Genomic DNA, 12,257 nt, shown 5'->3' with positions numbered 1-12,257 from the left:
CACAGATGTGAAGCAGTTGACCATAGTTAAAAAAAAAAAAGCATGGTTATACAACTAAATATTCAGAGACGCACAAGAAAGATTAAACTTCAAGCATTTTTGTTGAAACAGTAAATTCATCACTTTGTACAGATGAATGATGACACTGCTATTTTTTTCAACAGGCTAATATTTGTTCATCTTCACTTACTCCGCCACCATCTACAATGATTTACTCATGGTTACTCAAAAAATAAGGCCCAGGTTTAACTCATTTGAAGGGCACATCATTAATCTTGCACTCAATGAAATACGTTACAAACCCTTGCTATATTTTACCCTGGCCACCGTGTACAGACCCCCAGGGCCATATGTCGATTTTCTTAAAGAATTTGGACATCTGCTATCAGACTTATTAATTAACTCTGACAAAATGTTGATAGCAGAACACTTTAACATTCATGTAGATCATGCTAACAACGCTTTAGCACTTGCATTTATGGATTTACTGAATTCCTTTGGGGTTAAACAAAATATAAATGGAGCAACTCACCACTGTAATCAAACGCTAGATTTAATTATATCCCATGGTATAGATGTCTCTAATATAGAAATCTTACCTCAAAGTGATGATATCACAGATCATCACCTCCTGATATATACTCTACCTGTAGAACAGATTAGCTGTGTCTCCCCACGTCAAAAATTTGTTAGAAATATGAATGACTACTAAAAACAGATTCACAAGTAATCTGCCGGATCTGTCCCAAATTCTTATTAGACCCCTAAATGCAGATAAGATGAAGTGACTAGCAGCATGGGCACTATTTTTACCGGTACAATAGGCACTGTTGATCCCATCAGATTTAAAAAAGTCAGAGATAAAACACTTGCACCGTGATACAACAGTCATACTCGCGCCCTAAAGAGAACAACCCATAACCTCAAATTCAAGTTTCCCAATTCAAAAATAGACTCAAGACGCATCTCTTTAATCTGGCATACACATAACTCATCCCATAACCTCATACTCCCATACTCCAGTACACCTATCCTGAATGGCAACTACGCTAATTCTCTTCATCTGTATTTTTCTACCCATCCCGAGGCATCGGAAGATTGTGCCAGCTTTAGTAGACAAAGGCCAACCCTGCAAGGATCCTGAGGCATCCAGAGAAGGACCAGCTCCAGCTGGATTTTGCTTTATGATGGTTGGAGCTACACATGCTGCTCCGGTGCTTCCAGTGATCCAGACCCCATCTGCCCCATCTGCACCTACTGACTCTCTGTGCTAAACTAGACTTCATGTTAATTTAAATAACTTCGGTTATACTGAACTCTCACCTGCACAACACACATGATGTTATTTCTATCTGTTATCACCCAGATGAGGATGGGTTCCCTGACTGAGTCTGGTTCCTCTTAAGGTTTCTTACTATTGCCATCTCAGGCAGTTTTTCCTTGCCATTGTCGCCGTCACTCGTGGCTTGCTCATCAGAGACATTTCATTCATCATTCATTCATCTCATTATTATCTAGACATATTTTTCTCACACATACACACTTCCACATATTTTCTTTTCTAAAAAGTTCTTTCATTTTTGTGACGCTGCTTTGAGACAATGACCATTGTTAAAAGCGCTATATAAATAAAATTGAATTGAATTGAACTTACATTAAACTAATAATAAATCTAGCACATTTTTCTTCATGTTGTGATTCAGAATTGAATGTGCAGGGTGTCCAATGCATTTATGTGATTTAAATAAAAAATTATATGAATATGGAGCTTTACTCACTTTTTTCAACACACTGCTATTATTTTGAACACCACTATATATACTGTACAGTATGTACATATTGTGGATTTGCGCAGGTAGCTCTGTCACAGGTATGTCATATGTGTTCCCCCTGATTTGAACTGTAGGCTGTGTCACCAACAACTTTTATGTCATTCTGTGAATGTGTTACACCAAATTTAACAGTACGCAGCATCATCTATGGCAAAAATGTGAATCCATGGTGGTCATTGATTGTGTGTTGGCAAAGCCAGTTCCATTACAAGCAAAGAGAAAATGCTGACCACGGTTGAAGAAACCACCTTGCCTGCTGTAAAGTGGTATTATTTTTGGTATAGTGGTTCAGTCATCCTTCCAGTATTTACATTGGAGCACACTCCGTCACCGAGGATGATAGGTGGAAAATCTTCAATGTCCCTTGTCCTGTTGTGGTAAGAAAGTAAAATAGAAATATGGGTGGGGTGGATCTGCTGGACTCTCTCATTGCACTGGTCAGGTTAAAAAAATGGTACCACTGGCTGATGTTTTACTTTATCAATATGACCATCGTGACTGCTTGGCTGCTCTACAACAGAGATTTCAGCAGCATTGGGAAAAAACAAACAAACAAAAAAAAAAAATTCAACCAGTACCCCAAAGAACACAAACACACACCTCAACTAATCTCTAAGCTACTGATCGATGAACCATTTGTGGCTAAAGTTGTTGTTTAAATGAAACTTATAAAGTATTTATTGCTTGATTTGTTCCACAATCCTCTTATTATATAGTATAGAAAACTTTGGTGTTTTAGTAGCCTCATAGCATGTTGTTGCCCTGAGGTAACAAACCAAAATCCGGTCACATTGATATATTATCAGGGATCTCAAGCTCCCCAAAACTATTGTGAAATAGTTTTTTCTCCCTAGACAAAAGGTCTAGGAAGGAAACGGTTGTCATTATTTTACAAAATCTGAATAAATTTGTGAATTACACTCAAAGTATTAATTTCAAGTATGAAGTCTGATTTAATTGGTACCATTAAATATTTTATTACTGTTTGTTCTATTTTATTTTGGGCAAATACATTTTAGGCAGAGACATCTGCTCGGTCTTGTAATATATATTGTAGCGTTTTACCACCAGGAAGGATGTTGGAGAGACGAGTGAGCTTAATTGCGGCCCAATGCAATGGCTGGGAGTACTTTATTTCACGCAGCGCTGTATAGCCTGAGCAACACTGAGACCCAGACCAAATTCAGCCTTAGCATGAACCGGAGCACATTCAACAGTCACACACACTTAACACACATAAACATGGCCGAAGCCACCAGCCCAAACAAGCTTACCCAACAGGGTGAACACATAGAGAACCCCCGCAGCAAGGCATGACGGTCGTCACCCGCCGCGACGCCCACACCACAATATATTACTATATATATATATATATATATATATATATATATATGTATTCTGATGGTGCTCAATGTCAACAAAAAAATTTTTTAAAGAAGATATGTTATATTCACGAATTAGGACATTTGCGTAATTAACGCTATCAGATAGCCTACTATCAGTAAATGTAATTAATTTTAAGAAAATTTAAACCGAGGCATTGCCATGTCTTTCATTGTTTTGTCCCTGTTAGGACATTGCAAAAACTATATAAGAAACTTATTATGAATTTTAAGACACGATGTAGGGCATCTCATTTCATTATTATAAAAATAATATACAGTAAAGCACATATACATGCATTCATCATGAAAAATCTGTTGTAAAACAAAATATAATTCATGTTTGCTTCAGCATTGGAAACAATATTGTTTTATGGCTAGTTTAGGCTAAGTAATTGTTGGTGACGTAGCTTCCTGTTTTTGTATCATTGCCACGAAAGTATCGCATTTGTATTAGCGTTAAATTATATAGCTTTTCCGCACATACAATAAAAATATTTATAGCAACTAGATTTTGTTACTTTTTTCATAGTATTGGAATTAGTAAGGATAACTTTTCAGAGGTGTTTAAACTAGCAAAGGCGATGTCCAATGAAGTAATATGCTCTGGTTCCATCCCAATGCAACATGGCGACATAGCTTACAGCAGGTTATGGACGCTGAACTGCTGGATGTCCAGGTGGTGCTCCAAAAATAATGTACAGTAGGCTTCATAGACAATTAGAAGACCTTTGAGGGCAAAGCTGGCCTGTTAGGACGGGATGGTGTCCATCCCACTAGGGAAGGTGCTGCTCTCATTTCTTGTAATATAGCTCATAGTCTCAGAAGAGGCCTAAACAGTAACAATCCAGAATCCAGGCCAGGGAGCAGACAGACAGGTTAAACCAACCAATCTGCTAGCTGCATAGAGTCGTCACTCAGGGTTCATCATATTGAGACTGTGTCTGTTCCCAAAACTAAGCAAAAATGTAGAAAGACTCAGAAAGTCCGTTTTAGTAATTTAATTAACATAGATACCACAAACTCGGATCACACTGAAGCTAGGACTGTTAAATATTAGATCTCTTATTTAATTAAGCATTTTTCTAAATAGATTTGTCTCGGGTAAAGAGGCAGATCTGGGGAACTCATGGACGTAGAGTAGTATTATGGTGAACTGGTATGTTTAGATGCTGTCCTCCCCACTCTCATTGATCACTCAGGTTTGTTGACGGTGAGTTGATTGTTTGCTTTACATTTCAGGAAGCCCTCATGTCTGTATCTCCTTCTGGCTGTCCCTTTTAGTTGTGCTGTTATAGTTAGTCCTGCCAGTCTCTGCTTGCACTTTACACTAAATATACAATTACATTATACATTATGTGACTGCGACCATCCCTAACTGTTATCTCCCCTCTTCTGTTCTCCTTCCACCTCTCTCTCTTCCCTCTCTCTGTTGAGCTGCACATGCCGTTCTTGAGCTGCCAGTGATCCCTCTGCCCCCCGGACCTGCCTGACCTATCCTGGCACGCACCCTGCTTCTGGTTAGAGATCTCATCACATGGATGCCCCATGTGTCTCTTTGGGATGCGTCTGGTGATGGTTTCACTCTACTATAAAGACGGTCCTGGTCTTGACTGGTGTTGACAGCTGTTTCTCTGAGGACTTGACTTAACTGCAGTTGCTTGATAGTTCAAGACTGCAATTGTCTCCAATTACTACCTGGACTCCATATTAACATTAATTAACATCAATTAACATCCACTCTTATAGCTGAACTGGCTGCCACCTAACACACAGTAGTCAAGTCAAGTCAAGTCGCTTTTATTGTCACATCACGTACTGGTACACTGGTACCGTACACGTGAGTGAAATTCTTATGTGCAAGCTACACAAGCAATAGTGGTGTACAATTATAAGAATAAATATACATATGGATAATACAGAAGTAAAATATAGTGCAAGTGTTATTAAAAAAAAAAAATATATATATATATATATATATATATATATATATATATATAATAAAAAAAAAAAAGTGAGCATAAGTATACACATCTACACATACAGAATATACACACATATACACGTCTATGTATATATATACACATACATATGTATACATATATCTACATATGCACATACACACATATGCATACATGTATATACCCATACACACACGATTGTGGGAGTGTTTACTTGTGTATAATGTATAAGGAATGATCGCAATGATTGTTGTGCAAAAAGGCAATTATGTGCAGTGTGGAGTGCATAAAGTGGCTTAGTGACTGTAAAGTGACATTGTGAAAGTGACAAGTGGAGACCTATTGGTCAGTGTTCAGTAGTCTGATGGCCTGATGATAGAAGCTGTCCCTCAGCCTGCTGGTTCGGGACCGGATGCTTCCATACCTCCTGCCTGACGGGAGCAGTTTAAATAGGTGGTTACTGGGGTGACTGGAGTCTTTGATGATCCTCCTCGCTTTCCTCAGGCACCGCTTCCTGTAGATGTCCTGGAGGGAGGGAAGCTCACCTCCAATTATCCTTTCGGAACACCGCACCACTCTCTGCAGAGCTTTGCGGTTGTAGGCGGTGCTGTTGCCGTACCAGGTCGTGATGGATCCAGCGATGGCACAGCGGTAGAAGGACCTAAGTATGCGGGGGCTCATGCCAAATCTTTTTAGTCTCCTGAGAAAGAAGAGTCGCTGTTCCGCCTTCTTCACTGTTTTGTCAGTATGAACTGACCATGTGAGATCCTCTGCTATTTGGACACCCAGGAAGCGGAAGCTGCTTACTCTCTCCACAGCAGCGCCGTTGATGATGATGGCGGAGTGTACACCTCTACACCTCCGGAAGTCCACTTTTAGTCCACTTTTCGACATTGAGGGAGAGATGGTTCCCCTGGCACCAATGTGTCAGGGCAATGACCTCCTCCCTGTATGCCGTCTCATCACCCTTGGTGATAAGACCCACCACTGTTATGTCATCCGCAAACTTCACAACGATGTTGGAGCTGCTAGTGGCCGCGCAGTCATATGTGTAGAGTGAGTACAGTAGAGGACTCAGTACACACCCTTGTGGAGCACCCGTGTTCATTGTGACGGGGGATGAGGTGATACTGCCCAGTCTGACCATCTGGCGTCTGTCGGACAGGAGGTTGAGAACCCAGCTGCAGAGAGAGCTGCTCAATCCTAGATCTTGTAGTTTCCTGTCCAGCTTTGAGGGAACGATGGTGTTGAATGCAGAGCTATAATCTACTAGCAGCATTCTCACATACGTATCTTTTTTCTCCAGGTGGGTGAGGACAGTATGTAGAGTCAGGGCTATGGCGTCATCAGTGGACCTGTTGTGGCGGTATGCAAATTGTAGAGGGTCCAGTGAGTCCGGCAGCGCAGAGCAGATGAAGTTCCTGACCAGCCTTTCGAAGCATTTGCTCACGATGGGGGTCAGGGCTACTGGTCGCCAGTCGTTCAGGGATGTGATGGTGGAGGATTTGGGTACAGGGACGATGGTGGCCATCTTGAAGCAGGCTGGGACTACAGACAGAGAGAGGGAGAGGTTGAAGATGTTCATGAACACTCCAGCCAGCTGAGCCGCGCATGATTTAAGGACACGGCCGGGGATTCCGTCAGGACCAGCGGCTTTGCGTGCGTTTACCTGTCTGAAGCACTTCCTTACATCCTCTTCAGACACTGTGTGCGCACTTACGTCATCCATGATGCGTTCGCTGGGCAGTCTCGTGTTGTTTCCTGTGTCGAATCTAGCGTAAAATACGTTTAGATCCTCACACATAGAGGCCGTGGTCTGCGGTGTGCTGGTTTTCTCTCTGAAGTCCATAATTGTATTCAGTCCCTGCCACATTCTTCTAGGATCATCAAATTGTTGTTCCACTTTGTCCCTGTACTCACGTTTCGCAGACTTAATAGTCTTCCGAAGTTGATAGGTGGCGTGTTTATATTCCAATGTGTTAGCAGAGGCAAAGGCAGAGTTCCGTGCTGCCAGTGCCATGCGAACATCACTGTTTATCCATGGTTTCTGGTTTGGATAAATTTTTACTGTTTTGGATGGAACAACGTCATCTACACATTTCCTGATAAATCCACAGACTGAGTCTGCGTATTCATCAATGCTGTCTGCAGCCATTCGAAACATTTCCCAGTCCACGTGATCAAAACAGTCCTGTAACATCGAATCTGATTGGTCCGACCAACAGTGCACCGCCCTTAGGGTTGGAGCTTCCTGTTTCAGCTTCTGCCTATAGGCAGGCAGAAGCAGAATAGAGCGATGATCTGATTGGCTGAAAGGGGCGCAGGGCAGGGCTTTGTATGCATTCCGGAAGGAAGTGTAGTGGTCGAGCAGCTGCTCTCCTCGTGTGTTGAACTGAATGTGTTGACGGAGTTTTGGTAAAACTTTCCTTAAGTTGGCTTTGTTAAAGTCTCCAGTCGTAATAAACACTGCCTCTGGGTGCGCGGTTTCCTGACTGCTGATCGCGCTGTACAGTTCCCCGTGTGCACGGTCAGTGTCGGCTTGTGGGGGAATATAAACAGCCGTAATAATGACTGCTGAAAATTCCCTCGGTAGCCAGAATGGACGGCACATAAGCATCAGAAACTCCAGGTCCGGTGAGCAAAAAGACTTTATCGGGTGCACGTTTGCATAATCACACCAGGAGTTGTTGATCATGAAGCACACGCCGCCGCCTTTGCTTTTCCCAGTTAGCTCCCGCGACCTGTCTGCGCGGTGCACGGAGAATCCTGGTAGCTGAATCGCGGAGTCCGGTATCTTGTCCGACAACCAGGTTTCTGTAAGGCAGATCACGCAGCAGTCCCGCGTCTCCCGCTGGAAGGAGATTCGTGCCCGAAGTTCACAAAGCTTGTTCTCCAGAGACTGTACGTTTGCTAGTAATAAGCTGGGGAGCGGTGGTCTGTTACTGCGCCGTCTCAGTCGAACCAAAACGCCGGATCTTCTACCTCTACGCCGGCGTTTGCAGGTTCCAGGGATCCAGGACAAAGGCGTCTCGGACGAGATGAATGGGGGATTTGTGAATGGAGGATCTGTGTTCCAAAACTTGAACTCCGGAAAACGGTAAGAAAGTCCTGCTCTTATATCCAGTAATGTTTGGCGGTCGTAAACAAAAAGACATAACGTGTTACTAGTAATAAAATAAAATAAAAATAGAATTAGATACCAAAAACCACTATTGCTTGAGGGAGCTCGCGACGAGGCAGCCATACTCGGCGCCATCTTGGATCTTTGCTGTTATGAAACCACTATTGCTTGAGGGAGCTCGCGACGAGGCAGCCATACTCGGCGCCATCTTGGATCTTTGCTGTATGAATGCAGCTCAAGTCCAGCTCTCTGTTTCACCCAAATGAGGATGGGTTCCTCTCAAGGTTTCTTCCTATTACCATCTCAGGGAGTTTTTCCTTGCCACTGTCGCCCGCAGCTTGCTCACCAGGGACGATCTGCTCATCTTGATTCATGCACACTTACAGTACACTCCATACAGACTTAAATAATTATTTTGATTGTGTAAAGCTGCTTTGCGACAATGACAATTGTTAAAAGCGCTATAGAAATAAAATAAAATTAAAATTAAATTAATTATACCCAGTTCTTTCTTGCACTTGGTCTGGCTTTTAGATAAAGTCCTTCCATAGGCCATCTGGCCAATATTCAGTGAAGCACAACACATTTATTTAAATTCCCGAATGTTGCTCGTAGGATTTTGTGGCATGGCGTACACCGAATTGCGAAATTTCACGGGAAAAAACGCGTATTCGTATTCGGCCACATCTGTAAAGAAAAACTAAATAATTAAATGTGTGTGTATCTACCAATATACAGTAGTAGTGAAATATCTTGTTGTAAAGCTTGACATCTCCAGATTCTGTTTGAATTTGACATTATTGTTGGTGCCAGATGGGCAGGTCTGAGTATTCCTGATTTACTAGGATTTTTAAACAGAAGCAATTTCTAGGGATTCAGAGAATAGTTCCTATATCCAATAGACAGGTACAACAGAAAATTGGAAAAATGTTGCCTGGTCTGATAAGTCTCGATTTCTGTAACAACATTTGGATGTTAAGGTTAACATTTGGCATAAACAACACAAAAACAGTGATGAATCCTGCTTTGTATATCTGCTGGTGATGTAATGTTGTGGGGAGAATTTGGTACACTTTGGGCCACTTGGTACCAATTAAGCATCATTAAATGTCACAGAATATTTGAGTATTGTTGCTATCCATGTTCACACCTTCAGGACCACAAGATAACACGCCATGCTGCAAAATTAAAATTATCTTACAGTATATAGTTTTTTTTTTTTACTATGATACCACATTCACTGTATTCAAATGGACTCCACAGTCACCGGATCTCAGTCTAATAGAGCATTTCAGAATGTTTTAGCACAGATTTGAGTCATGGATGTCCAGCCAACAAATATCCAGCAACTGTGTGATGCTGTGATGACAATATGAATCTATACCACAAAGAGTTCTGGCAGTTCTGAAGGCAAAGAAAGATCCAACCCAGTACTGGCAAGGGGTAGAAAATAAAGTCTATAGTGAGTAAATGTGTCAACAGTGCTCTTAACTTTGGGTACACTATTACTGATAAATGGAAAAAATGGACAGTTAACAATAATCAGAATAATAAACAAAAAAAAAACCAACAACATTTCTCTCAAACCATGTTCAGAAAGTTCAGCTTGGTGCTGGTCAGTAACACTGGGGCAGTACTAATCCTCACCAATTCTGAATAATTAATTTTCTCTCTTAGTTCTCTCGGTATTGAGAGAAATTATCATAGACTTGAGGTGAGGAAGTGAGTCATATCATTAATCCAGAAAATGCTTTACCTGGACAGGGAGATGGTGGATCTGGAGACATAAATTTATTTTGTAAAGTCATGGACATATTCATATTTACAGTCTAAAAATAGAAAAAAAAATACAATCCAACAAGGACTATTAAAAAACATTTATCAAAAACAAATTATCAACTGTTTGTTGATTTTATATACTATACATTTTTATACAAATAATTTTAGTTTTAGAATAAGCGATTATGGGCAGTTGTAAAGTGCTCTTTAAAATGTTATAGAATATAAACCAGATATTTATTCAGTAACAGCAGTTATGATCAGTGGTTTATTGTCCCAAGGACAAAAGTATGGGTAGAGTTTCTCAGTGAAAGACTGACCAGTGAAAGAGTAGATATGAGACCTAGACTCCACATCATAAAAAGAAATTAGACCATTTTCATAATCTACAAACACCCCCACCTTCCCCACCTTCTCTCTCAGTGTGAGGGGCTTATTGGTAATTTCAAAAGCCCAGTACTCATTTTTATTTAACCCTGCCACAATCCAGCCTCCATCCTGAGGTTTCAGTTTAAGCCACTCATTCCTGTTAATGTTCGCTCTTACAACTCCTAGTCTCCACCCAGTTTTCCCACTGACTTGCACCTCATAATAAAATCTCCCCGAGGAGAAACTCTGCTTTCCCACTACACAGGATTCATATGTAAACCTTTCTGGTTTTTCAGAGAGATTCTCTAGATGGGTGTCTCCAAGTGTCACCTGTTTTCCATCATCAGACACTCTGAGTCGAGGATGAGCTGTATCAGGGTCCAGAGTCACATCCACTGAGAGAAACACAGACACTTCGTATAACAAAATCAATTATTCAGTCAGAGAAACATGTGTGTTAAATAAACTAATTAATTGATTATTAAACAATGTTTGTGAAATAAATAAATTAACAAATAAATAAATACAATATACTTTTTTTTATGAATTTGTCATCAACAAGCCTACAGAATGCTCCACTATGACATAAGAGTATAACAACCATTAGGTTTTTTAGGTCTTTTTTTTGTTAAACAAAAATTCTGGACTTTAATTACTAGAGTAATCATTCCTACAATATGGCTTTCTTTTACTGAACTTTTTTCCCCCTGCTAATGTACTGTAGATAGACATTTTGCTTGTCCTAAAATGAAATTTAACCCATCCTTCATAAAGACTAGTTTTGTAATATGTCAACAGGCAGCACACGCCTACATAAATAGTCACAGGGAGCACCGACCTTTACAAGTCAATGTGCCATAAATTATGGTCCTGTGTACACATCTGGAGCTGTGCAACTAGTGCTATTCTGACCACATCTGCTATTTCATAGACAGCAAATTAGAACAAAGTGCAAACGTGAAATTCTGTGTGAAACTGGCAATATCTGCCAAAAAGACGTTCGACATGATTCAGCACGTTTATGACAATAAACAGACGCTGTGTTTCTGACAAGTTCAACCCAGGCTGTTGACCCAGGAGCATAAGGAATACTGCAGCAAAGTCTGCCAAAAACTCCATCAACGTGCCATGAATAACCCATCCTTCATAATAATTACCAGTGAGGAAACTTAAGTGTAGGGGTACAACCCTGAAATGAGGCAACAGTCTTTACAGTGGAAGAGCATGTCACCTCTGTGACCAAAAAAGGTGAGGCAGGTCCGCATCTCAACCAAGTGCATGCTCAACATATTTTTAGACATTTTCGCCACTGTGTATTGAGAATTCATCCCCATGGGCCAGATCATCAAATTCTACTGCCACGTTTTAAAGCAATTGAGGGAGAATATATGGCAAAAAAACAGAGCTTGAACAAGCTCTCTTGGTATTGAAACTTTTTGATACCATTTGGTGTTAACACAACTACAAAATATGACAATATAAACAATAACAATTATTTTAAACAGGGCTATGGACTTGAAAAATTGAAAATTGAATGGGGACTAAGCGTTTTTGGGTGTTGGCGAGTGCCCTGGTGGGATTTGTAAATGTCAATATGTATTTATTTTATTTAACTTATGCATTAAAGATGTGATAAAAAGTAAAAACTCTCTTTTTCTATATTTCTCTTTGTCTCTCGTTCTCTTTAGTCTCACTTACATTCATTTGCTTACACTTTTTTACTTCCATTATATGATTTAACTGTCCTGAAGATAAAAATGTTAAATTGTTCTTACCTGCAAACTTTTTCTTCTTTATAAATTCTATGAAACAT

The 12,257-nt window shown here is 40.5% G+C and overlaps 1 protein-coding gene across 2 annotated transcripts in view; it reads right to left on the bottom strand.

Annotated features, from left to right (window-relative positions):
• Positions 1-9,725: 9,725 nt before the first annotated feature.
• Positions 9,726-12,257, bottom strand: part of LOC128527446 (butyrophilin subfamily 1 member A1-like) — a 37,288-nt gene continuing 34,756 nt past the window's right edge. The window contains exons 10-11 of one of the 2 annotated variants that reach the window (XM_053499799.1): positions 12,220-12,246; positions 9,726-10,857 (exon numbers count right to left, since the gene is read on the bottom strand). In XM_053499799.1, coding sequence (XP_053355774.1) covers positions 10,313-10,857; positions 12,220-12,246 — 572 coding nt within the window. In that variant the 3' untranslated portion in view covers positions 9,726-10,312. The remainder of the gene's footprint in view (positions 10,858-12,219; positions 12,247-12,257) is intronic. The other variant, XM_053499807.1, reaches the window with a different exon arrangement.

Source organism: Clarias gariepinus, chromosome 1 (assembly GCF_024256425.1).
Source record: "Clarias gariepinus isolate MV-2021 ecotype Netherlands chromosome 1, CGAR_prim_01v2, whole genome shotgun sequence".
Classification (NCBI taxonomy): Eukaryota; Metazoa; Chordata; class Actinopteri; order Siluriformes; family Clariidae; genus Clarias; species Clarias gariepinus.
Note: the sequence above shows the minus strand (reverse complement) of the source record. Positions and strands in the feature narration are given on the sequence as shown.